General features: G+C 42.2%; 2 protein-coding genes across 2 annotated transcripts; both read right to left on the bottom strand.

Annotated features, from left to right (window-relative positions):
• Positions 1-3,558: 3,558 nt before the first annotated feature.
• Positions 3,559-11,402, bottom strand: LOC139208685 (interleukin-1 receptor type 1-like). The gene is made up of 11 exons (XM_070838414.1): positions 11,327-11,402; positions 10,451-10,700; positions 9,466-9,658; positions 9,103-9,274; positions 8,838-8,897; positions 8,290-8,416; positions 7,805-7,959; positions 7,530-7,673; positions 5,840-6,007; positions 5,179-5,444; positions 3,559-4,349 (listed from the first exon to the last, which is right to left on the bottom strand). Exons 1-11 carry the CDS (start codon positions 11,400-11,402, stop codon positions 4,053-4,055), a joined length of 1,908 nt encoding a protein of 635 aa, XP_070694515.1. The 3' UTR covers positions 3,559-4,052.
• A 2,400-nt stretch (positions 11,403-13,802) lies between these two features.
• Positions 13,803-26,869, bottom strand: LOC139208299 (interleukin-1 receptor type 1-like). The gene is made up of 11 exons (XM_070837928.1): positions 26,794-26,869; positions 25,136-25,388; positions 24,540-24,732; positions 23,763-23,934; positions 23,507-23,569; positions 22,868-23,003; positions 21,885-22,039; positions 20,744-20,887; positions 19,964-20,131; positions 16,222-16,463; positions 13,803-15,243 (listed from the first exon to the last, which is right to left on the bottom strand). Exons 1-11 carry the CDS (start codon positions 26,867-26,869, stop codon positions 14,947-14,949), a joined length of 1,899 nt encoding a protein of 632 aa, XP_070694029.1. The 3' UTR covers positions 13,803-14,946.
• Between the last annotated feature and the right edge of the window lie 310 nt (positions 26,870-27,179).

The following is a 27,179-nucleotide window of genomic DNA, read 5'->3' as shown; positions in this document are numbered from 1 at the left end:
TTTCAAACAAATTGGCACCATCTGCCACTGAAGGCCTCGTTGTCCCGTCTCTCTCTCTTTGGCACCAATTGATTTAATTTGAATGAGTACTCTGCATTTGGTTGCTGAGTTCAGTACCAAGGTGCTTGAGATGGACCAAAAATGTTACTACTTACTAAAAAGCACATTCAAACCATTCAAATATCTGTTTTTATGCATGGCTACATTTAGCTTGTAGTTAATCTTTATAGCAGCTACACACGCAGCGCATGTTCGGCAAATAGGGTCACAGGCAAAACACAGTGATGAGCTTTAGTTGTGGGATTGTCGATTTAAAAAAACAAAAAAATAACAATAATTAATTGCAATTTGCTGTAATTAATCGTGATTAAGACCTTTTTTTTTTTTCTCAAGACTGAATCTTGATGTAAAATCACAGAAGTAACATCGAACCAACACAAAGAAAATAAGAGTAAAAGCTTTTTAACTTTAAACAGAGATTCTCTCCCCTGAGGTACAAATTTCCAACATGTTAAAGTACCAGTTGAACCATGAAGACCATTAAAACCAGGTATCAGAAGACAGAAGGCAGTCATTTCTTTTCTGTCCTAAAGATTCATCATCTTCATATCATATGGCATCTAATCAGCAAAGACCGGCACATGATTGCACTGAACCGCAGTCAGGGAGCGGGACAATGAACGGAGCACCATGACCACCTGCTATTTGTTTAGACTAAGAAATATTTAAAAGATACTTTAGAATATTACGCTGGTACATTAGAGAAAGATTTGAAAGAGAAAGGAGCACTGAATCAACATCTTTACAACCGTTAATCTTCATGCCATCACACGTAGTGATCACCTCCGTAACAAGCAGATCCCATGACAGTTACAGTCTTAATTTTCACAAACAATTCGTCTTATTGTCTTTGATAGAAAACGTTTGACGACAGACAATATTTGCTGGGCGTGTCACTTTTGAGGAAGTCCCTGTAAGTATAGCTGAAAGAGGTTTCTCAATAGCCTGTTTAGCAGGTCATGAACTGGAAAAGTAGTGTTGCAACACAATCCCTGTGCTGTAACTTTCTGTCAACTGTTCAGCACATTAAACATTAATATTCTTTGTCCTTCTCTTCTGTAAAATCTACTTTTTAGAACCTAAAACTGGTTCATTTTCTCCCCAACCCACAGGGGACCATGTTAACGACGACTGGAACTGGAAGAGCTCAAACCTCAGAGTCAGCAAATAATCCACATCAACAACCAGAGTCTGGTTTCAGAAATGATTCCCAACAGCAGAAGCTTTTCTGTGTGTAAAAGAGCTCAGAAGAGTTGGGGTTGACCGGTACTCACCGTGTTCCTCTGCAGATGCCAGAGGCAGAAGTGCAGCCAGCAAGAGCAGCCAGCCAGCTGCTGCCATGGTCCTTGTCAGTGGAAAAAAGACGGGTTACGTTTCATTTAAGTCCTGTGTGACTTCTGAGACGCTGATCGTCTGCATGGCATAACGCTGCTTGACACATTTCCTGAGGAGTGAACTGACAGAACAGCCCCTAATAAAGGGAAGTGAGAGATGCCGCTGACTCAAGGAAGACAGGGCTCGAACACTCCCAGTAAAGTCCCAGGAAGTTCCACGGATTGGTGTTTATTTGGTGCAGGTCAAGCATTTAAAGCTCAACTCCCTCTTTTCATCGCTCTCTGTTGATCTCTATCTTTCTGTCTCGGTGTGCAGTATGGTAACGCTGCTGTTAGCACTCAGATATTTCAAATGAATCTCCTGTCATCTAAGAACTGGAGTGAAGTGAGAGATTTTATGGCACCAATGATTTGAACATTAAACATGAGAAAGGGTACCAACTATTTCATAGTCAATAAATAATAATATTAATAACATACTTGACAGGTTTGTTAATTAAAAGATGTTCAGTATCTCCTGGGCCGAGTTAACAACAGAGCATTAATAGTACAGTAAGCAACTGTTTCCCTCCACATATGTGGACTGACAGATGGAGGTGTTTGTATTCATCAATAGAAAACAGAAAATAATCATGATTCTAAATGTAATGCCCAAATAGACATAGATCTGGGCTGGAGGGCACTGATCAAGTCCTTAGAAATAACGATACCTGCAAACTTTGAGGCTCATTTTGTTCTGAATAATCGTTTTATTTTACTATATTTTGGCTGCGCTGAAATTAAAGGAAGAACTCCTTTAATATGTGCTTGAAACCTGCTAACCCAAGGTTTTTTTTTTTAAATTAGATTCATACATAGTTAATGGGAAATGATTGTGAATCAAAATAGTTTTGGCAAAGACACTGATCAATTTTTGTTTGCCTCTTTTTTATTGACCTGTTTAATAAAAAGGTTGAGACCAACAGATGCTCTGTGGAAGTAATCCATGGAAGGATTACGATTCCAGTAGATTTAAAAACTGCTGGTTATTAAGAGGATATTATCATTTGGCATTATAAGATATTCACTATTGGAAAGATACAATTAAAAACAATTTATTTGATATAAAACCAATTTCACGCGTCTAGAAATATAGAGGAATCCCATGTCATTATGTAAACTCACGTTCTCAGACAGCTACTAAAGAACAGACTTCTACTGTCATTGTAGACTTAGACTTAGACTTCTTTTATTGATCCCCCATAGGGGGAAATTTACATGTTACAGCAGCAACAATAGACAAGAAAGAGTGAATAAAAACAACATTGGAAAATGAAGCAATAGCAAAATAAATATGTGTTGTGATAATAAATAAATATTTACACTATGTATCATAAAATAAAATGTGAAATGTACAAGTATTGTAGTATTGTAGTATTGTAGGTTGATCATTTTAACTTACCAGGCTGAGTTGAGACTTAAAGGCAGCTGCTTGTTACCTGCACGGAGCTTCTGATGAGCCGCTGGGTTTCCCCTCCTGCCATCGCTCGCCTTATATACTGTTCCACTAACTGCTGCATGAAATTTCCACTCAGCAGCAAAGAAAAAAGTACCACTTGCTTTGCAGTAGGTGTGCAGCAATGACTCACCTCAATAGACCTTTGGTTTGAATATGGGCCAACCAGACCTGCTCCAGATATGAAAGTGGCAGCTGCATGTTTCCTGATGCCATTAAGACGTTCAAGAGTGCACGTAGGGCCAGAAGAAGACACCTCTGCTTCAAGATGAAGACGGTCTTTGCTGATGACCTCACATTGTGTGACTTTACAGCAACAAAGCATTAATGCCGTCCAATCAGATGTCCTCTCTCAGAATCTTGACATTACAGTCACCTTTTCTCAGAGTGTTAAGGCCATTAAGGTTGAACCATCATGTGAAGCAAGGCAGGCCCTGCTTTGAAGACTAACGGTGCATTCAAAGACGCTCTCAGCATCTAATGTACCTTTTTCATATCCAAGTTTCTTGCTGTTGGCTTTGTGGATTTGATGTCAGTATATTTTATGAAACACCTCGTACACACCTGGTACCTTCTTGTTGTGAAACGACCATGTCGCCTGCTCTATGATGTGTTAAGCTGAAATGCAAAGTAGGTGACACTTGTTTTTAATGGAGAAAGGCAAACAAGGACAAACGATTCCAATTTATTGACAGAATATTCACATTTTCGTACAAAGACCCTCACTGGGAAATGAATGTGTCAAAGCTGCGGCGTTACCTTTGACAGTACAGTATGTGGTGGGCAGCTTGTGCCCTGAAGCAGTCTAATCCAAACCCAGAGGCCTGTATAAATACTTAAAATAAATACTTAAAATAATTAATTCAACATGAAATAAAAATAGTCAGTATGATGACACACGTTAACACACTGTGCTCTCACATATTTACACATGTATGTACAGTTTTTTCACATTTTTCACTCCACCTGCCTCCTTTTTATGGTCAAAAAAGTTTTACTTGAGAAGAAACACAATTAGAAACTACAGGGAAAATGTTGAGAGGATATTTTGTATGTAACTCGCAGAACACATCTCTCTGAATCGTCTGAGGGGATTCACCACCGTCCACACATTTACTTTGGAAACCAGCTGTTCTCTCGTCCACAAACACATCGTGCCCCCATCATAAGTTCAGCAGGGCAGTTCTCTCGGGGTACATCGTCCTCTTGCCCCTCACCGGCATGTGATACCTCATCTCCTTCCAAAACCTGGAGGAAGGCGACAGGGATGGCGACAAACGCGTGTCCTGTCCACCTTTCTCCTTGTCCTCCCTCCCCCCCGTACACGTCCGCCGCCTTTGCCTCGGCCTCAGCGTCTTCCACCAGCACACGGCGCCCTGCTTCTTCCTCAGGTGACGCACCGACTCTGGGAAGAGAGCCAGCTGAGCCGGGGGGATCTCCTCCATCTCGACCAGAACCACCTGTGGAGCAGCGCTCGGATTAGAACCAGTGCCCTTCTGAGCATGTGACCATGAACTTAAGATGCGATGTGCAGATAGATGTGAAGCATCTATAATGTACTACTTACTTAATGCTATATTAATGTTCTCTGAATGTCGTATAGATAAACTTTAACATTATTAATTGTTAAATATCAACTGGTGGAGCTTTACTGAAGGACTTTATCAGTAGAAGTTCATGCAGGGAAATGGAGGGGATGTGTTTTTAAATTATTATTTAAGTATTAGAATTAAATGTAATATTTAATGAAATGAAATAGAATAAATGTGCACAATATATGGAGAAACCTATATTCATACAATGCATTCAGTCACAATGTGTGTCTAGTATATAATCACTGATTATCAATAACCAAAAGAAACTTCACTAGTGTACATAATAATTAGAATAAATTACCTAAATGAAAACCAAAAGGAGTTAGGTTAAGAACCTGCTGGTGCCAAAAACATGCTACATAAACCCAGTTTACTGTCGGCTCAAGGTGAGTAAATGAGGTGAAGTGTGTGTGACTGGAGGCAGCGCGGTGGTTTGGTGGTTAGCACTGTTCCAGGAACCGAGAAGGTTTCAGGTTCAAATCCAGGTTTTGACGTGGACTCTGTCGGCCTTTCTGTTCCATGGAGTTTCCATGTTCTCCCCCTGCTTGTGTGGGATTTCTCCAGTTCTCCGGCTTCCTCCCCCAGTGCAAAGACATGCAGGTTACCTGGTGAGTGTGAATGGTTGTCTGTGGACCCTGTGATTGGCTGGCTACCGGGGTGCAGGGTGACCCCGCCTCTCGTCCAAAGTCCTCACCTTCAGCGTTCCCTCCAGCAGCACCCTGTGCATCGCTGCCACACACTCCAGCTGCTGCCTTGTGTCTGAACAGTCGTCCTCGCTGCCGTCGTGGCTCGTGTCCCCTCTGCTGTCTGTGGTCTTGATGTCGCTGCTGTCGCTGTTCTTAGAGACGTTGTTGCTGCTGCTGCTGCTTGTGTGTCTTTTGCTGGTGAAAGTGGAGGCGGTGTAGAGCAGAAAGAGGCGGCGACTGGCCTGTATGTTCTCTTCCACAGAGTCCACTATGGCTGCAGGGAGGACACAGGGGGAAGAGATGCAGTGGAGTCATGTTAGGAAAGCATGAGCTTGATAAGTGATGAGCCCCAGCATAGCTGCATGTGAACGGTACGTTTGTGTACCAAGTCTAATACTAATAACATAGATCCACATGATTAACAGGAGGCCTTTTAAACACAGTCTGAAAAGGGACAGTCACTCTTCTGCTGGACTGGGTTCTGTTGTATTTGATTTAAATTTTATGATTAATTAGAATTTTCTCAATAAACTAAACAAAACCAAAACTGGACAAAGCAGCCGGTAAGGTCCTCTGCAGCAGCGTTTCATTACAACTGTGAAGCTTTCTCAAAAAACACAGAACACTTGTAATACTACGATGCTGCCGAACGCCATGACGGTGACCTACCCTGACCCGGCAGGCAGTCACGGCCCGCGATGAACAGTTTGTAGCCACAGGCCTTTTCCAACACTTGGGGCAGCGTGTGAAGGGCGAACGCCTCCACGTCCTGGCTGAATCCAGCCGAGCAGGTCCGTGGGTACGCCACATAGGCATCATACAGCTTCCCGTCCAAATCTGACACAGGAAAGACAGAAGAGCTCATTAAGGGTGCTTTCACTGGTTAACACTTTGGTCAGGTGAGGTAACCTCAGCAGAACTGCTCATAAGAGTTGTTTTGCATAAACAGGCCACAAGTTATTACAGTTGCTAAGTCTCCTTCCTCTGTAGGGGATCTTCTTTTTAAAACCTTTAACACAGTCAGCACAGCAGCAGTCAATGTGAACTAGACTAAAAGTCATTCAATGAAAATATGTCCCACTCAAACTCAACCACCACAACTCTGTGTATTTAACACTATTGTCAAAACAAGGATGTTCAAAGCATTAGCATTGCATTGGCTCCTAATAAAGGATACTAAATGCCTATTTACATTCCTTGATAACATTTAAGAAAGAAAGTAGTGACAGCTGAGGAGAGGGAGAGCCTTAGCCTCCTTTCCTCAACCCCATAGAGGAATTATTTTATTCTCACAAAGGTGGAAAGTCTGTGAGCTCCCACTTACGATGACTGCAGGATGTCTGGATGTGTCTGAGGAAAGGATGGATGAGGCATGCGAAAAGATCCCTCACAGGGTGTTTTACCAGAGGAAATAAGATGTGATGTGGATGAGAGCTCCTATACAAGCATTAAGAGTGAGTATGCAGAGTTTTGTATTGCATGAATGAATTACTTTAGTTTCATTTTGTGCACTTGGAATTACTCTGCAAAAAAAGTAAAGCCTATTGAAGCATATCTGATTGATTCCTGTGACCTTATTTATGCTGTAATGGTCTCTTGGTTCATACCTCATACATGCATAATAGATGAAAGCTATTTTGCAAACATCGTAGTGACACTACTTGATTGAAATGAATTGTGCTGAGCTGCACGATGGTGAAAAGAACTGTGTGAACAGTTCTGAGATGTCACTTAGCAGTTGTAAAAAGCATTTCAAGTCATCATGGGCAAAGACTTGATTATCTTTTGGATTTCCTGCCCACAGATTTCTTTGCTGATTCAGTCATGAGGACTTCCCCTTGTTCTACTAAATACACACTTCATTTAGATATTTGTTAAACACGTTACAGTAAAGTTGGACTTGGTGTCGGAGGGCTTCTCGCTCACTGTTAACGTACATTCCTGTGTTACCACACCTGAAAGTTAAAAGGTTCTTGTGTTGCGTAATGAGCAGATGAATTTCAGTAGAAGTACTGCCGGCAGTGCTGTGGTTAGTGTGCCTCCTTTGCTCGCTCTCATTGTTGATGTATGTGGTGACGGAGAGCTTTAGCTTCTGTGAGTTGTGATGTGTGTGTGTGTGTGTGTGTGTGTGTGTGTGTTGCATCACTGTGGGGTTTTTACATCCTGGAGCACTGTGAGAGTAGTGCCAGTGCCAGAGTATCTTCTTTTTGTGATGTGACTTTATTGTTATATTTCAATAAAGAGCACAGAAATATCCATTATCCATTATCTGCAGCACTCGTCCTTAGAGGGTTGTGGGGAGCTGCAGCCAATCCAGTCATCTGCTCACTCACTTATAACACCTGCTGTGTAACATTACCTTTATTTGTATAGAGCAGTGGACACGTTCTCCTGAACCACAGCACGATGTCAACCTTAAAAAGGTAGTAGAAAATGACACCAGAGATGGCGAGAACCATCACACCACCGAACCCCAATCCAATGGGAAGTATGATGTTGGGATCTGTGGAGATGAACATGACGTGATTTTAGTGTAACGGAGTTACAAATGTGAAGATGTGCTGTAATCTGAATGTTTTGGACAAACAACGTCTTTGGTGTGGAGCTTTCATTTGGTTGGCTCTGTGTCTTTACCTGCTGGTAGCAAAGTAAAATATTCCCCAGGAGAGTAACTGTCAGTGAGCGCTCGACAAGTGTAGTTGATGTGGAAATCCTCCTCCTTCAGCTCAGAAATCATCAGCAGTCGCTGCAACCACACACCTTTACGAGGAACATCCTGCCTCCACTGACTGGTGAGGAGAAGATAAGGACAAATAAAGGCGATGCTGTGCTTGGTCAGAGCAGGAGTCTCTTAATACTTCATTTTTTTTACAAATATTCTACATTACATGTGTCTCAGTCTTTAATCAAATAATGTAATCTAAAATTGATTGCTTAAGATAAGAAATGTATTGTCACCTCTCCCGCTCTGCAGAGCTTTCTCGTTCTTTAACAACACGTGTGCACATTCATGCATGTGGAGAATCCACATTGGTGTTTAAACACGGGCACCTCACATAAACTTATACCACGAAAAACAACAGATGAAACAAATAAAAAGGAAAGGTAGGGGTGCTGACCGTGTTTTTGATGTGTAGACACGGTCAGTAGTGCCAATGAATGCACCTCTGACCAACCAAACGATAGTAACAGAGAGTGTCCCACCACCCGGCACAAACACCAGGCACTCCTTGCTGAAACTGGAGCCTAAACACAAGCAGAAACAATAACGCAAAGTATACTTTACAAAACTGTTTCACTCAATCTACAAACCTACATTCAGTGTTTCTTTTTTCTGTGTGCCGGTGCTGGTGAAATGATCTGTGATCCAGAAAGTTTTTTTTTTAAAAACGTTGATAGCTTTTGAGGCACAAAAGCATCGCACGGGGTTTTATAAATCCTGGAAATCCTCGATTTGAAAGTTTAAAGTAAGGTTAACAGTAGCATACCGCTTTGCCATGTACATAGTGTTCTACCTGAAATGTGCAGCTGCATTTACTCACCGTGTAATAACCGTCAAATAAATAAGGACGATGTGTTGAAGGGTCTGAATGAAGCCTGAGTCAGTCTCAATAAGAAACATTTAAAGCACCATATTTCTCAGAATATGTTTCAGACAGGGACTCACCCATGTGTTCCTTGATTATTTCATGAGCCGGTTTATACATTTGTGGAGTCAAAAAGTAATCTGAAAAGAGCGATAAAATGAAAAACAGTTACAGAGGGTCATTATCTAAACTGCTTGGCTGCAGCCAAACCCAGCGGACACTGGGCGACTGGACTGGTCGCCAGTCAATCACAGATGTACTGTGTGTGGATAACCTGCTCCAAAACTTTGCTGTGGTTTATGCGCATATTCCACTGTGGGAACTGGTGTGTTAAAGTCTCCTTACCTTTGACCCTTGCGTCAATGGTCCCCGACAGGGATCCTGTGATGCCGCCGAGAGTGAAGGTCAGAGTGCAGGTGTAGTTGTCCGTATGGTTTGGTTTCACCCTGTCGATCTTCAGTTTGGCCATGTCCATGTAGGTATACCCGTCTGTCCCGTCCACTATGGGGTCACAACCCTACAAGAGAGAAGACAACACAAGTCAGGCCTCTTACAATGAGGATGCTTAAAGAAAATTCTACTGTTTAATGATGGTAAGAGGAGCAGCATGGTGAGCAGAGCTTTTTATTCCTCCAGGCTGCCACCACGTAAAGAAAAGGCTGCTTCAAGTCAAAGGAAGTTTCCTACAAAGAGTTTCTCATGACTCACTTTGTACCACCTGATGGAGGAAGTGATGTTGTAGCTGTCCAGTATACGGATAGAATCCCTCAGACGGCAGCTCAGGCAGTTAGTGACTCCATTTGTAAACATTATATTAACCTTCTTTGGCCTTCCACACTCTCCAGCACCTGGGAGATTCACGGCCAGATTGATGGCCTGGCTGTAGCACTGAGAGGGAGTCCTGTTGAAAATGAAAGAGGAAGTTCTTTTTCTTCACTTTTCAGTTTAACAGCAGAAAAGCAGAGTCAGCCCTGCGAACCCAAATGTCTGTCCCTGACTTCATATCTATTCATAGACACACCTAAACACTGTTATCCCTGTAATCCCTGTAAAGGAAGAAGTCAAGTATTTGAAGATTAAATATCCTGTGAACAATTTGATTCTGCTGGCAAAATATTGGTCGCTCAAATGAAGATCTCCTGCTTTTTGAAGCATCTGAAAACAAATTGGCTGTTTTTTTTAAAAGTCCATTCGTGTATTAATTGTAAAAATTCATTTCTGTAGAAACATGTCATGGAAAAGTCAGTGGCCTGCATGGGTCCAATGTTTACTTCAAAGGCAGCTGTTGCCATCTCATGGCACCTGCATGTCACTACAAAACACAGCTTGGCTGGGACATTTTCGTTGTCGAGTTCGTCAAATTAAAGTGATTAAAATTGCACATTGTTCTTATTTTGCATCGACATTATACAATATTATATATTACACATTATACGATACACACTAGGAATTTAACCACCCTTGTGTTTTTTCTTTGTGCATTACAGAGTTTGTCTGGAAGTGTCAAAACTCTGGCATGCAAAGACATGCGGTGTGTCGAACAAACAGATGATAATAGAGAGGTAGCGAGATCAGCAGCAGAGCCTTCATTACTGAAAACTGACCTTTCAAATGGCCAATAACCAATAATATCTGTTAAATGGTGGTGATGTCTGGGGGTGTTCGATCTATGGTCCTCAGGATGGTCACATACCTCAGGATGGTCACATATTCCCCCTGGTCCTCCAGTGTGACGTTAAGAAACCACAGTGTGTCCTCGAGCACCAGGATTCGTCCGGTCTGGTTGCTGATTTCTCTTCCCGTCTTTGCGTCGTACCAGCTGATGTTGTAGGGGACAGTTGTGAAGCTGAAAACATCTGCATACAGAGTGCTGTGCAGCATTGCCACATCCCCGGGAACGGTGAAAACATTACTAACCAGGAGATCATTGTTGGTACAGTTCTCTGCAACACAGGCATGAGTGGAGATGTGTCATTTATTCAGCCTTTCAGTGCTGACAGAGCTCTGAACAAACTTCTCAGGCTCAAATGTAGGAGTTTCCTGCAAGAAATACTTGTCTGTCAGGCAATGCTTGGCAGTTTTATTTATATCGTTAATTTCATTAAAGGAAATTTAGTGTGCTTTGCCTAAATTACGTCTTCACCAATTTTTCTTTTATATGTTTTCACTTCTTTTTTGATCTGCCAAGCGGACATCATGCCTGATTGCTTTATACCAGTGAGATGGATTTTTCCACTTTTTCTGCCACCTGAAACTAAAAGTACTCATTATACATGAGAAACAGAGGCTGCAATGAGGATTTAATAAAATGTATACATGTTATAGCCATATCCAGACTCCACAGTGCGACGATGATAGCAGCAGCCAAAATAAGTGTTATCAAGTTACTGCAATTACACCAGTGGCCACAAGAGGGGGGTAAATGCCTCAGTACAGACTGGAGGCAGATGTTAGAGAACTGGCAAAAACATGTGAAAAGAATACTTAAAAAGTAAAATGTCTGTGTGTATATATATATATAGAGAGAGAGATATAGATATATAGTGATACAGAGATATGCTGTGCTCACCCTGTAGGAATCCTATACAGGTCCCATATGTCCCAAGAAAAAGCAGAAGGCTTCCCAGTGCCAAATGCAGGCCCATGGCTGGAAAAACACACATGTAAGTAACAAATAGACACAAATGTGTTTTAAAAAAGCCCAATATAAAAATGCTACTTCAGAGAAAACTACAACGACGGCCTGGATTATGACAAACAGCCAGCAACTAAATGGAACGTGTCTGTCCAGTGACACTTATGTAATGCAAGACAAACACACCACGCAGCCAGCAAACTTGTTTTCCCCTTCCTGTTTCACTTCAAGACAGGCTTTTATTGTGCCCCTTCCCCTCTTTCCTTCCTCCCCCTACCTCTCTCTCGAGATTCAGGTTTCAAGTCATGTCACGTGAAATGCTTCTCTCCCTTAGACATACAGTTGCACTCAACCCTCCTTAAAAAGTAGGTGTATTGGCTAAATTGATAAACTTTCAGCTGTGCTCAGTGAACAACTCCAACAGGAGCAATTTAGATAGCTCAGCTCAAAGTTTTTGGTTTCTGTTTTGTGAAGCGATGAAACAAAACTGGAGCTTTTCAGGTCTATGGATCAGCGGTACGTCTGGAGGAGGAAGAACGAGGCAGACGCTGAGAAGAACACCCTGCCTACAGTGAAGCATGGCAGTGGCTCAGTGATGCTCTGAGGCTGCTTTGCTTCTTCTGGCACTGGAAACCTGCATCGCTTTGGAGGACAAGATGGATTCAATCAAGTATCAGGAAATCCTGGGAGAAAAATCTTAGGAGAGCACGCTGAAGCTTGGACTTCATTGGACTTTCCAACAGAACAATGATCCCAAACATACCTCAAAGTCCATGTTGTTCATGAGGAATGGGCTACGATTCCTCAGGAACGCTGACAGAACCTGGTGTCTGGCTGTGCATCACGTTTGCAGCAAAAGAGTGCTTGACTGAGTATTAAAAGATGCTTTGTCAAGAACGACTTACAGCTGAAAGTGTGTACGTTTTGCCAATACACCTAGTTTTCAGCGGGGGTTGAATAATTCTGAGTGCAACTATAGACGATATTCTGGTACTTCATGAGTCCTTTGTGCAGAAAACCTTCGGAAATGTCGAATTAGGGGGTCAGGGTTAGGGCAATGGTAAGGGCATGGTGCTTTTCAAAGGTGTGTTGCTTTTAGGAATTGACTATTTTTCTATATAACTTATTTATTTAAAGAATGAAAATCTCTTAAGTGTTAAGCAATGTCTGAACAGAAGTAGCCATAAGGGTACGTTTCGTATTTTGAGGTAGTTCAGGGGATATTGAAGTGGAAAACTGGAAGCTGAGGAAAATGCTGCACTCTGATAGGATCAATTGGCAACTTTTAATTGAATTGATCTCGTTGCTTTGCTTCCTGTCGGCAGGCGTGAGTGAGAAGCCTTCACAAGAAAACAGTGGCAACAAAATGTGGTTATGCTGAGGGGAAAAGAGAGTATGAGAGAAAAAAGATCTTAACCACAGTGTGTGCACCTCTCCTTCTCACTACAGGAAGACACACTGCTAAAGTGAGACACAGAGAAACAATAGTGTGTAGATTGAGGTGCACTGGTGTGAATCTGAAGTGCTGCAGGTGCTGTTTGACTCTCACCACCAGCTTTTGCCTCTCACAACATTCGGATCAGGCATGCAGAAGACAGATCTGTCTGATGGTGCCATCTGTAATCCTTGTGATCCTCCAGTTGTTTGAAGCTGAAGCTCGGGGAAATGTTAATGTAAAATGTTGCACAGACATTGCAAGATATTCATTCAGAATATTTAAGTTTCACAGAATGATGCAGACATTAATTGCTGGCAATGATTCTTAATGGTGCTCAGCATCATTAAGCATCATAATAAATGACATGTTGGAACAAACATCCTGAATATGCATTTATTTTTCTGATTTTTTTTATCAGATTTGTAGTGCTAATTCAAGGGAAACAGGTAACCAGGGCATCTAGTGGTCTAAGCTGAGGTTTGACTGGCCCTTTTTTAAGTATGTCATGTTGATAACGGCACCACACTGGAGAATTAGCGCCAACAAGGTGCTAAACTTCTAATGTTAGCGCAGCTGTAGTGGCTGAAAATGTGGATTAATTCACCTTTTTTTCTTTTGCTAATTTACTTTTAATTTACATCAAATTTTAAGCTACATTTAGATCCACCTGCTGGGTTCAGGCAAACAAATGAATTTGCACTAATCTATACGGGTACATCACGTACGCAGGACAGCAGATGGATTTATTAGCAGTTTAGCTTTTGAAATCATGCGTTTTCCTCGAGGCCAGGACGGTGTCTTCAAATAGCTTGTTTTGTTTTGTTGATTTCAAATCAGTGCTATATATAAACAGAGAAAACCATCAACCACCATAAAATGTTTTTCTTGATAAATAGTTTAGAAGATTTATTGTTTAACAAACTTGTTGTCATTTATCTAACTAATTCATCTAACGTAATAGAATAAAACCCCACTTGAAATAGTTTAGAAATGTTACACCTTGATAAAAACTGGTAATCCATGACAGGAAACTATTAAAAGGCTGTGAAGCCACATAAAAGCTGTGTTTGTGTCACAGAGACACTCTCAGTCCTTTCTGTGACGAGACTGTTGAACACTGACAAATATTACATGGTTTCCAAAACTGTTCAGCATTGATTTACCAAAACGCACAGAAGGAAATACAGTGATGTTATATGACATAAGAGACAGGAGAGACAATTGCATCAATATGAAACCATGTATAGAAAAATCATACTCTAGACACACTACAGCCCATCGTAAAGCGCACACCCCCGCTGTAGAGTTTGGTATAACTTACCAGGATGAGTGTTGAGACTATTTGCACGGAGCTTCTGATGAGCTGCTGGGTTTTCCCTCCTGCCTTCACTGCCTGTGCAGCAATAATTCACCCCGCCTCACTGGAGCTTTGGTTTAAATACAGGCCAACCACACCTAATATGCTCCAGATATGTAAGTGACAGCTGTATATTGCCCCAGTGCAGTGAAGACTTTGCACCTAGAGACAGAGGATTTCTTTAAGATGCACTCCTTCCTGTAAACAGAGGGTCAACGTCAAACAATAAAGCCATCATGGATTTTTAACAGTCCTCCCATCTAATCAAATTCCCTTTCTTTAACGGATGATAAATGTATTCGTCAGAGAGTATTCGTCTTTTCCGTTCTCCCAGTGTTACTTTTAAAGATACCACAACGGTTTGCCTAAGGTGTGACAGTTGGGTGCTATGACGTTCACCACATGGCAGTTTACTTTGACAACAACAGGATTGGAACTGAAAGCTAATTTCCACGGTGCATGGAACCAAAACAAGTACGGTAAGCTGTGTTAAACGTTAACAGAGGTATATGAAAACTAGTTTAATAAAAATATATGAATGAAGCTGACAGTTTACTTCTTTACTTTATATGATACTGTTGGATTTATTTACATTTTTACTCTTTTAATATATATATATATTTACATATCTATGTACATTTTACAGTTCCACGGGATCATTTAATTTGATTCTTCAGTCTTCCCCTGCCAGAGAATGTCAATAGTTCATATACTGATGCCCTCTGGTCCAACAGTTGACGTAAACACATCGTGCCCCCATCATAAGTTCAGCAGGGCAGTTCTCTCGGGGTACATCGTCCTCTTGCCCCTCACCGGCATGTGATACCTCATCTCCTTCCAAAACCTGGAGGAAGGCGACAGGGATGGCGACAAACGCGTGTCCTGTCCACCTTTCTCCTTGTCCTCCCTCCCCCCCGTACACGTCCGCCGCCTTTGCCTCGGCCTCAGCGTCTTCCACCAGCACACGGCGCCCTGCTTCTTCCTCAGGTGACGCACCGACTCTGGGAAGAGAGCCAGCTGAGCCGGGGGGATCTCCTCCATCTCGACCAGAACCACCTGTGGAGCAGCGCTCGGATTAGAACCAGTGCCCTTCTGAGCATGTGACCATGAACTTAAGATCCCTGAAATGAAACTTTGATACACTACTCACAAAAAGTTAGGGATATTCAACTTTCAGGTGAAATATAATGAAAATGTAAAAAGTGAATGCTACAGTGATATTATATCATGAAAGTAGGGCATTTAAGTAGAAGCATGCAATGGTGATTTTATTCATCTTAAACAGTTTATTTGAAGAAAACCTAACAACAGTGGTAGGTAAACCACAACAAAACATTTCAGTGTCTCAATAAATTGGGACGTGGCCAAAGGACGTCCACTCCTCTCCTTTCTGTGACTCTTCCAGTCTCTGTATCACTGTTCCAACCTCCTGATGACACTCTGTGACCCTCTAAGCTCAGTGAACACCTCCGTCTGAGGACTTCCTGTTTGAAGCCTCCAGTGTTGAGGTGCTGCTGATCAACTGTTAGGTGTCGTCTTGGTCTCATGATGTCAGAATGTGAACAGCAGGATGAGGAGGACTGTTTAAATACCAATTCTAACTGAAGCAGGAAATGTATTGGTGGATTCATGGATCAAACCTGTTGTGAATGTTGCTGTTAAGCTTCTTGTTAGAGAACAGCAGCTGGTGCAGAAAGTACTGAGACACTGAACAGTTGGACATGTGCATTCAAAGGTTTAGAGAACGTCACATTAAGTTCACCTGGAAAGGTTAGAATGCATTTTAGGTTCATCCTGAGATTTCACCTGAAAGCTGAATATCCCTAACTTTTAGTGAGTAGTGAACTACATTTATCAAATCATCACTCAATCATCATGTTTAATTAACATTTTGGTAAATATGGGTGAGAATATAGGTCGGATGTGGCTTTGCAAAGGGTTTTTTTGTTGTTGTTGCTGAGAACAGCTGCTTGATGAACTAAATAAGGTGAAACATGTATGCCTGGACTTTCTGCAACAAGTGTGTTTCTTCACCTTCAGAGTTCCCTCCAGCAGCACTCTGTGCATCGCTGCCATACACTCCAGTTGCTGCCTTGTGTCTGAACAGTCGTCTTCGCTGCCGCTGCTGTCGCTGTTCTTGGAGACGTTGTTGTTGTTGCTGCTGCTTGTGCTGCTGGTGCTGCTTGTGTGTCTTTTGCTGGTGAAAGTGGAGGCGGTGTAGAGCAGAAAGAGGCGCCGACTGGCCTGTATGTTCTCTTCCACAGAGTCCACTATGGCTGCAGGGAGGACACAGGGGGAAGAGATGCAGTGGAGTCATGTTAGGAAAGCATGAGCTTGATAAGTGATGAGCCCCAGCATAGCTGCATGTGGGGACGCCGAGACCTTTTTAAGGCAGATGGGGTATGCCTTAACAAATCTGGAGTCCGACTTAAATCTGTAATCCGACTTGTTCTAAGACATTCATCACCGCCACAGCCCCCTCCACGATTGCGTCATCACTGTCTCTCTTCTCAGCCTGATAATGTTGAGAAAGCTGACAATGTTGCTTGTGCTCAAACCACACAAGACTCAAATTGATATGTGAAGGGTCCAGGCTGCAAAATCAAAATCAAGGGCAGTCATTACTTCTTCCTGGACAAGTCGGGGCCCTTCATGCAAATAGCTGTTTTGATAGGTAACAGAAAAACAAAGGTAACTCTATGCGGTTCTGTAAATTTATCAGATTTAAAGTCCATTCCTTGTGAGCCACAGCCTATCATTGGGAGTCTCATAGATAACACTCCTAAGACACTGAATCTGTGTTTACTAAACATTAGGCCCTTGACAGGGAAGTAATTTTTAATTAATGATTTTATTACCGAGCACAAGCTTGATTTTATGGTTTTACCAGAAACTTGGTTGGATCATAGCAGCAGTGCAGCTGTTCTTATCGAGTCAACCCCTCCCAGCTTCAGTTTTATGAGTGAGACTAGAACACACAAGAAAGGAGGGGGAGTTGCTATAGTATTTAATGATTCACTCCAATGTAAGCAACTATCTTTTGGGAATTTTTCTTTGTTTGAATATGTGGCTCTTATGCTAAAATCCTCCTCCCGAGCCATATTTATCAATGTTTACACTGAACTGCTGTCTACAATATGTATGGACTTTGACTGTTTAGCTATTGTTGGTGACTTTAACATCCATGTTGATAACCCCCAGGACAGAGGCAGGGTTGAACATTTCCAAGGTTGTAGTGACTGATGTTGCTTTATCTGATCATGCCTGTGTTTTCTTTGAGAGCACTGTCTCTGTGCACGCAAGTGTTCAAAAGGAAAATCATCTCAAAACGATGTATCACTGAAAACACCAGTGAAAAATCAGGCTTTTGTTCAAACACCTGTCCTGTACAGGGCCTCAGTAAATGAGCTGGTGGATGATTTCAATGCCAAAATGGCCAACATCATTGATGCCATTGCTCCAAGTAAAATAAAAGTTGTCTCTGAGAGGAGTAAATCTCCTTGGAGAGACGCCATGCTGGTAAGAGCTGAAAAAAGAGAATGTCGAAAAGCTGAGCGCAGGTGGCGAAAAACAAACCTCCAGGTTCATTATGAGATCTACAAAGAAAGGCTTAAGATCTATAATATGGAACTGAGGAATGCAAGGCAATCTTTCTTCTCTGACATCATCACCAGAAACATGAACAACACAGTGTCAGTTGCCCCTGAAATGCTGTCCAACAGGGCCTGTAATGAATTTGCTTCTTTCTTTAACAACAAAATACATTGACATTCTGCCGACAGGCTTCTTCAAAACAGTCTCAAATGTCATGGCCTCAGATCTGATGCAAATTGTAAACATGTCTCTTCTCTCAGGTGTTTTCCCACAAGCCCTCAAAACTGCAGTCATCAAACCATTATAAAAAAGAATAATCCGGACAAAGGTGTAATGAACAACTATCGGCCCACATCAAATCTGCCGTTCTTGGGCAAAATCATTGAAAAAGCTGTGTTTCAACAGTTACATGAGTTCTTAGCAATGAACAGCTGTTTTGATGTCTTCCAGTCAGGTTTTCGACCAAACCACAGCACCGAGACTGCGCTAGTTAAGGTCTTCAATGACATACGCATAAACACTGACAATGGCAGGATTACAGTGTTAGTATTACTAGATCTCAGTGCTGCATTCGATACAGTCGACCACAGTATATTACTTGATCGACTGGAAAACTGGGTAGGACTCTCTGGCACAGCTCTAAACTGGTTTGAATCCAACTTAAAGGACAGGGACTACTTTGTGTCTATAGGTAACTACACATTTGAGCAAACAAAAATTACTGTGGGGTTCCCCAAGGCTCCATTCTAGGACCTCTTGTTTTTTATATCTACGTGCTTCCCCTAGCCCAGATTATGCAGAAAAACAAAATAATAACTATGCAGATGACACACAAATTTACATAACCATATCACCAGGGGACTATGGTCCCATACAAACACTGTGCACCTGCATTGATCAAATCAATGACTGGATGTGCCAGAATTTTCTTCAGTTAAACAAAGATAAAACGGAGGTCATTGTTTTTGGTGCCATAGCAGAACGACAAAAAGTTAGCACTCAACTCCAAGCAGTAATGCTGAAAACCACAGACCAAGCCAGAAATCTAGGTGTAGTCATGGACTCAGACCTGAATCTGAACAACCACATTAAGACCATAACAAAGTCAGCTTACTATCATCTTAAAAACATATCAAGGATTAAAGGACTTATGTCCCAGCAGGACTTGGAAAAACTAGTCCATGCATTTATCTTTAGTAGGCTTGACTATTGTAACGGTGTCTTTACAGGTCTCACTAAAAAGTCCATCAGACAGCTGCATGATTTCAAAATCCTGCTGATGGTTTACAAAGCATTAAATGGTTTAGGGCCGAAATACATCTCTGACCTCCTGCTCAACTACGAGCCGTCCAGACCTCTTAGATCATCTGGTACTGGTCTTCTAACTGTACCTGGAGTCAGAGGTAAACAGGGTGAGGCAGCACTTAGTTTCTATGCCCCCACCATCTGGAACAAACTCCCAGAAACCTGCAGGTCTGCCAGAACCCTCAGTGCCTTTAAATCAACACTGAAGACTTTCATGTTTGCTCACGCCCTTTATTAACTGCACTGTATCATTATTTTATTATTTTTATTATTTTATTATATCTTTTTAATCTGTTTTATCTCCCTTGCCTTGCCTTGCCTTGCCTTACACAAAACAAACACATCAGACCTTTAATCTTTATGGTATTTCTCCTGAATGTTACCTTTAAGAATAAGACACTCCTTAATTTAACTAGGTTGTGTCTTATTTAATTTAATTTTATTTCTACAATATATTAGAATCAAAACAAAACCCAAACTGGTCGCAACTAGCTGGTAGACGTGGCGGCCTGTTAGGACGCTGCTTTGTGTTGAGCGCTCAGCAGCCACAAAGGTCGGGAATCGCTGATTTAGGGCCAGTTTTCTGATGAAAATATAAATGTTCATCCATTGTTTCCCAGCCTAGAGTGTTATTGTATCTGTAAGTTAAAATATGGCACTGAAATGACACCAAACCCAGAATTCTCCTCACTCACCCCTTATGATAAATGCTGTTTGCAGTACTGGGGTGTGAGTCAGTGACGATATAAAACTTGTCAGCGAAGGTCCTCTGGTAGAGTTGGGTCATATTCTTTTCTACAATGGACACTTGCCACCCCCATATCTAAGGCAAGTAATAACCGCTACAATGCTGCCAAACGCCATGCCGGTGACCTACCCTGACCCGGCAGGCAGTCACGGCCCGCGATGAACAGTTTGTAGCCGCAGGCCTTTTCCAACACTTGGGGCAGCGTGTGAAGGGCGAACACCTCCACTTCCTGGCTGAATCCAGCCGAGCAGGTCCGTGGGTACGCCACATAGGCATCATACAGCTTCCCGTCCAAATCTGACACAGGAAAGACAGAAGAGCTCATTAAGGGTGCTTTCACTGGTTAACAGGTGAGGAAAACGTAACGAGTCCAAGTCATTCTAGTCTGAAGTCACTTAAAACAAGTCTAAGTTCATTCTGTGCACATTGCTTTATTTTTACTCTTACAGTTGCAAGCTGCATGTCCAAGGTTTGGAGAGTTTTCCCTCAACATGTTCGCTCATGTGGGGATTCTTGAATTCATGAATCGTTGGCTCTTTCTTAATGAAGAGTTTAAGTCTAGACCTCCTCTTTTATGAAAACTGTCTCGAGATAATGTTTAAATAAATAAAGATTGATTGATTGAAGCACAGACGCAAATTTTCTATGCAAGGTGGGGCTGTGCTTACTTAACCTGTTGTGTAACTGCAAGCGACACAAACTTGGAGTCTGTGTTACCTTTGCTCAGCGCTGTTTTTCGTGCCGGTTATGCACGACTTCCCTCACATTTCAAACATAAAGAGAAAGGCGGTGATTCCCTTGTCTTTAGTTTTTCTGTGTGTGCTGTATGTGTGTGTTTCATCAGCATCACTGTGGGGTAAAGAATAAATAAAAACTGAGTGATTGACAACAACTGCTGTGTAACATTACCTGTGTTTGTATAGAGGACTGGAAAAGTTCTCCTGACACAAAGCACAATGTCGACCTTAAAACGGTAGTAGACGATGACACTGGTGATGAAGAGAACCATCATACCACCAAGCACGCATCCAATGGGAAGTATGATGTTGGGATCTGTACAGATGAACAGGGCACATAACAGACATACAACTTTAGGCTGCTTCTCCTCCATGCATGTGTTAAGGTGACTGCATACTGTGTCATGTAATGGCAACCCATTCATTGGAGAGTGTCAAAAGAATTATTCAGGCTTCAGTGTTTTTTGCAGTAGTGCCGTTCTCCGTCTGAGCTGCGTGTGCAAACATGTCGTTTAGAGTTTGGCTCCCCCTCTGACGTCAGAAGCAGCTCTGCTGAACAAGCCCTTCATCCCCACCCACTGAAAACCTGAATCCACCTCGCTGTCCGCCATTGTTATTCCCTCACTAATACGAGCTCCTTTAAGATGTCAAAGGTACGATCAAGGCATGAAAGTTGTTCTGCTGTTGTCTGCAAGTACCAACACAACAGTCTTCATGTCCTCCCTCTATCTGAGGAAGATAAAATTGGAGGATTTACTTTATTCTGGATGAACCCATGATGGAAATGTTCCTTCTGTGACTGGGAATGAAGTGTGTAATGTTAAGTTACACAGTAAGTTTGTTTGGCAGGTTGGCAGCCAATGTGTTTCCCCTTCAGAAACACCAGTATAAGTATAAGATGTGTTCTGCCTGCCCATGAATAAATTAGAAGACCTGGATAAGGTTCAGCTGCTCAGCCTTGCTTCCAGTTCCAGTGACCCATTGCGGTAAAAACCCCCTAAACCCCTAAGAACATTTTCTCCATAGGCCACCACTGTAAAAGAGACACCTCCAGCTATAAACATGGTCAGTTATTACTCTTTGTGTGGGATTTTTTTTTAATCCATTGGGGTTTCAAATTACAACTTTTCTAAAGTGGTTGGTGGTTTTCTTGGTCGTCTATCATTTTGGGCTCTTATCTGGATAAAACAAGTAATGTGAGGTGTCACATTTGGACTAAATGGAATAGAAAACGCTCCACAATGGCTGTGTGTGCCCCGGCAGTGCATAGTAATAAGAATTGTGTTTTGAAAAGAGTTGTACTCTGCCTTTACCTGCTGGCAGCAGAGTGAAATATTCCTCACGCTGACCCCTGGCACTGAACGCTCGACAAGTGTAGTTGACGTGGAAATCCTCCGCCTGCAGCTCAGAAAACATCAGCATTCGCTCCAACCACACACCTTTAGGAGGAACCTCCTGGCTCCATGAACTGGTGAGGACAGAAATAAAGGCAATGCAACAAAACGTGACGCTACTGTTTTTGGTTAAAGTAGAAATATCCACTTCTCACTACTTTATACTTTACAAATATATACCGTCACCTCTTTGTGTTGTATTTTTCTGAAAAAACTACATGAGATCTGAAAAAGCTTTCTTAGAAACTGGCCCCACATTCTCCTCATTTTAAACCTGGGCTTTATTTTTACATATTTTGGGCTTGAAATGACTGGAAATGGACCTGGTTCTTGGCTGCCTGTGGGAAGAAAGCAAGTTACAGTGACTGTAAAGTAATCCCTGACAGGCCGCTGACAGGCTCAGACTGTTATTTGTGTCTACAAGGATCCCTACAGACAAAACCAGTCGTTTTACCTGGCAGAACATACGAGTGGCTGGACTAGTTTTTCCTCGACCGTTCTATTGTTTGTGTTGCCCCATGTTACACAAATATTGTGTTGTTACTGAACTAACTGATGCTTTCTGGATCCTTTCTGCAGTGTTGTCTGACACTTTGAATTACAATTGCAGCCTGCCAGTGGCAGAAACAAGTAGCAGTTGCCCTGAGGGATCACATTGCAGTCATTGTAGCTCCCTCCAGTCTGTTTGTGGCTGCCAGTGGAGGCGATCTACCGGAGCTGTTCCAAAAGTCTGTGCACCTACCAGTCATTTTAAACCCAAGTTTAAAAGTACATGCTTTGACATACATGGATCTCTGTAACGATGGAGGGCTTGTAATTTCGTAAACACCAAAGAAACATATGATTTATGTCCCCAAAAGCAACAGATGAAACAAATGAAAGAAACAGAAATAGGTGCTCACCGTTGCTTCGATGTGTAGACACGCTCAGACGGTTGGGTCTTTTGAATCAAACTGTATCTAACCATCCAAAAGATATCAGCTGAAGACTTCTGGAAACCCGGCACAAACACCAGGCACCGCTTGCTGAAATTTGAGCCTAAACACATGCAAACAAAACAATAACAGAAACTACTCTTAACAAAACTATTTCTCTTAAGTTAGAAACATGAATAGTGTTTCTCAGATTAATGAATGCACACATTATATGCCAGTAAAGAGCCTCAGACCCTGGCATGCGCTCGGACCAAAAATAGCACTGTGAACGTGTGTTCCAACAAAAAGCCGATGACCCTGAAGGTCTGTTTGAAATAAAACAGCAGTAACTTTGAAAGCGTGTGAAGCACCAAAGCATTGCACGTGCATACAATTGCAAAAATACAATGAGACCAGATTTTAAACTTCACTGTCCAAACGGACGGTTACAAGGTTAACAATACTTGATCACATGTGCACTTGCATTTACTCTCCGTGGAGGAAAATGAGTGTGTTTTTTTGACAGTACAAACTGTTGGTCTGAACGGAGCCGGAGTCACTTCCAACACCAGATGTTTAAACTGCAAAGAACCATACTGATAGAATATGTTGCAGACAGGGACTCACCCATCTGTGCTGTGATTATTTCATGCGCTGGTTCATGCACTTGTGGGGCCATTGCGTAATCATCTGAAAAGACACACTGCATAAATATACTGTATGGAGTTCTCCCACTCTGTCTTTGTTCTCCCTTTAATGCTGTCGACTTATCAACATGTCTTGAGCTCTGCTGTGGTTTATGTGCAGCTCACCGGTAGTGCTAAAGATTTGGAGAAGTCAAGTGTGTTCCACTGTGGGAACTGGTGTGTTAAAGTCTCCTTACCTTTGACCCATGCGTCAATGGTCTCCGACAGGGATCCTGTGATGCCGCCGAGAGTGAAGGTCAGAGTGCAGGTGTAGAAGTCCGTATTGTGAAGTTTCACCTTGTCGATCTTCAGTTTGGCCATGTCCCTGTAGGTATACCCGTCTGTCCCGTCCACTATGGGGTCACAACCCTACAAGAGAGAAGACAACACAAGTCAAGTCATTGTAAGCCTCTTACAATGAGGATGCGTAAAGAAAATACTACTGTTTAATGATGGTGAGCAGAGCTGGGGGGTCTGAAGCCTCAGGCTCACTGCTCGACAACTGCAGGGAAAAACATAAGAGTTTCCCTCCCTTCAAGCAGATCTCTCATGGTCTATTATAGTAATGATCCACTGATTCATATGAATAAATGTCCTTTTTATTCCTCCAGGCAGTCGGCATGAGAAGTGACTGCCTCCATGTAAAGAAAAGGCTGCTTCAAGTCAAACTTAAAGGGGCGTTTCCAACAAAAGGAGAGCGAGTTGACACAATGGCAGCAGTACCATTTAACAAAATTTGTATTAAGGTAGTGTGCATCTATATTAGATCTTTTATTTTCTCCCTTGTATCTCATACCTGCTGAATATAGAGAAGCTTTTTGCTAAATTTAAGACCTTTTGTAGTTGCCTTCTCAGATCCAGTGCACAATGTAAGGGATTATTATTATAATTATTATAATAAAACTAACATGTCTGTATAGATCTGAACCAGTGAGGCTATTCTACCACATCTTAAATAACCTCAGCAGACTCACTTTGTACCACTTGATGGAGGAAGTGATGTTGTAGCTGTCCAGCTTATGGATATAATCCTTCAGAGGGCAGTGCAGGTTGTCAGTGATTCCATTTGTAAGCATTTGATGAGCCTTCCTTGGCCTTCCACACTCTCCAGCTACTGGGAGATCCACGACCAGATTGGTGGCCTGGCTGAAGCACTGAGAGGGAGTCCTATTGAAAACGAAAGGGGAAGTTCTTTTTTTTGATTTTCTGGTCATCTGTAGGCAACGAGAGGCTGAATTATCATTAAATCAGTTTGCCTTATTAAATAATCATTGATAAAAAGTTTTAATAGCTTCTATTCGAGTGTTCAAGCATCAAAAATATGTTCAATTTCAAAGCTGGGGGAGACAGTCTCCTGTGGCCATGGCAAATAATGTGTGTGTAAAATTAGTTTTTCAGAATTGAAGAGTCAGCAGCAGCTGTCGTATGAATCATACTGTTCATCCTGCTGTCGTATTGTTTCCACAGATGTTTACATGCAGCTACAGTAAATGTGATACTACATCTGTCAGGTGGCTAGTCTTCGTGTGAACATGTGATCACTAACATGTGGGTACTGACGCCACCGTACCTCAGGACGGTCACATATTCCCCCTGGTCCTCCAGTGTGACGTTAAGAAACCACAGTGTGTCCTCGAGCACCAGGATTCGTCCGGTCTGGTTGCTGATTTCTCTTCCCGTCTTTGCGTCGTACCAGCTGATGTTGTAGGGGACAGTTGTGAAGCTGAAAACATCTGGATACACCAGCGTGCTGTACAGCATTGCCACATCCCCGGGAACGGAGAAAACCCTCTCAAACTGGAGATCATAGCTGGTACAGTTCTCTGCAACACAGGCATGAGTGGAGATGTGTCATTTATTCAGCCTTTCAGTGCTGACAGAGCTCTGAACAAACTTCTCAGGCTCAAATGTGGGAGTTTCCTGCAAGAAATACTTGTCTGTCAGGCAATGCTTGGCAGTTTTATTTATATAGGTTGCTTCATTACATTCAAAGTGCTTCACGTAACTTTAAAGTGAGTTAATAGGGAACGTTTCTAGGTTGAAGAGGTTAGCTTTGGGGTCTCTACTTAAGCTTTCTATTAATACTTGCTCTCACTATAATTAGTATAGTATAAGTAAAAACATGAGTCTTTTCTGTCTCATGTAAAACACTTTGAATGGCCTCGATGCTGAATCTGCCTTGCCCTCGCGTCCAGTGTTATTTTCTGGCGTCTGACTAGCAGCTCAGTTATGTAGAGCTCCCTAGTGGACATCGTGCCAGACCTCCAGTATTTTTCCACGCTGCTCTGTCTCTGAGATGGATTTTTCCATTTTCAGTCAGTGTTTTTGTTCCCATCATAAACTAGCGATGAGCGATTTAACTGGTATAATAACACATATGATGTACATCTGCAGACTGCAGGTCTGAACCGTCAAAGTCAATATTAATTCAGTGCATGTATGTATATATCTAAACGATACTTAAAGAGAACCACGCATCCAACATTCACACACATGAGCAGCTCACACACAATTGTCATCATGTGCATAAAATAAATATGCTGTAAAACGTGACTGATAATGGTTATTGCACATAGACAGTGAGTATTGCACAGGTTAAAATAAGTCAATGAAGTAGTGATGTGGCGGTTGCGAACGATCTGGTTCTTAGAGCCGGCTCTTTGAAGTGAACCGTACTGTTCACCATGAATTCAGTTAGAGGAGGAAAGACAAGCAAGGGAAGCTGCTGTTAATGAAGGTGCCAGTGTGTCTACAGCATCATCCAGGACAACACCACAGACACCAAGACCTGCAGCCCAGAGCTCCATGACCCCAGTAAAACTAAATAATTTAAAATTAATAAAGCAATATAAAGAATAAATATTCTATATAATGTGTTTTTTACATTAGGAATTCATTTTACACATAATTTGATAATACATTTATTGAAGCAACAAAAAATCTGAGGAGCCACTTGGGAGCCAAAAGAGACGGCTCTCTGAAAAGAGCTGAAATTCCCATCACTAGAATGAATAAGTGCATGAATAAAAGATACTGCACAGGTTAAAATATATACAGCAAGAATGAGTGTCAGTGTGACACTCCTTAAGAGCTCACATCTGAGGACAGACTGAACAGCTGAACAAGCTGCTGTTGTTACTGCCGTGCCCTCCAGAGGCCACCGGAGGACAAACTGTATGACGTGTATGAAATGGAAGCACCACATACATGAAGAGCAGTCAGACTCACCCTGGAGGAATCCTGCACAGATCCTAAATGGCCCGAGGAAAAACAGAAGGCTTCCCAGTGCTGAACGCACGGCCATGGCTGGAAAAGCACACATGAAGAAGAACCGTTAGGGATGAACTGATACAACAAGCCAAGAAGTGACGACAAACTGCTGAGCATATTACTGGAACACTTGTGTCCAGTGACACTGACCGTTCACGCAGCAACAGTCAGCAATAAACAGTTCACTTTCCCTTTTTAGCCAAACGTCATCTTACCTAATCTTTCTAAAAGTGGGTCCGTCCTCCTCTCTCTCTGCTTCTCCTTTCCCATATCTCCTATCGTCTCTTTACGCCAGCGCACACACCCCCCCTCCTCAGACAAAGATGACAAATGTTCTGGTATTG

Source organism: Pempheris klunzingeri, chromosome 10 (genome assembly GCF_042242105.1).
Source record: "Pempheris klunzingeri isolate RE-2024b chromosome 10, fPemKlu1.hap1, whole genome shotgun sequence".
Lineage (NCBI taxonomy): Eukaryota > Metazoa > Chordata > Actinopteri > Acropomatiformes > Pempheridae > Pempheris > Pempheris klunzingeri.
The sequence above is the reverse complement of the archived record's forward strand: the minus strand, read 5'-3'. Positions and strand labels throughout refer to the sequence as shown.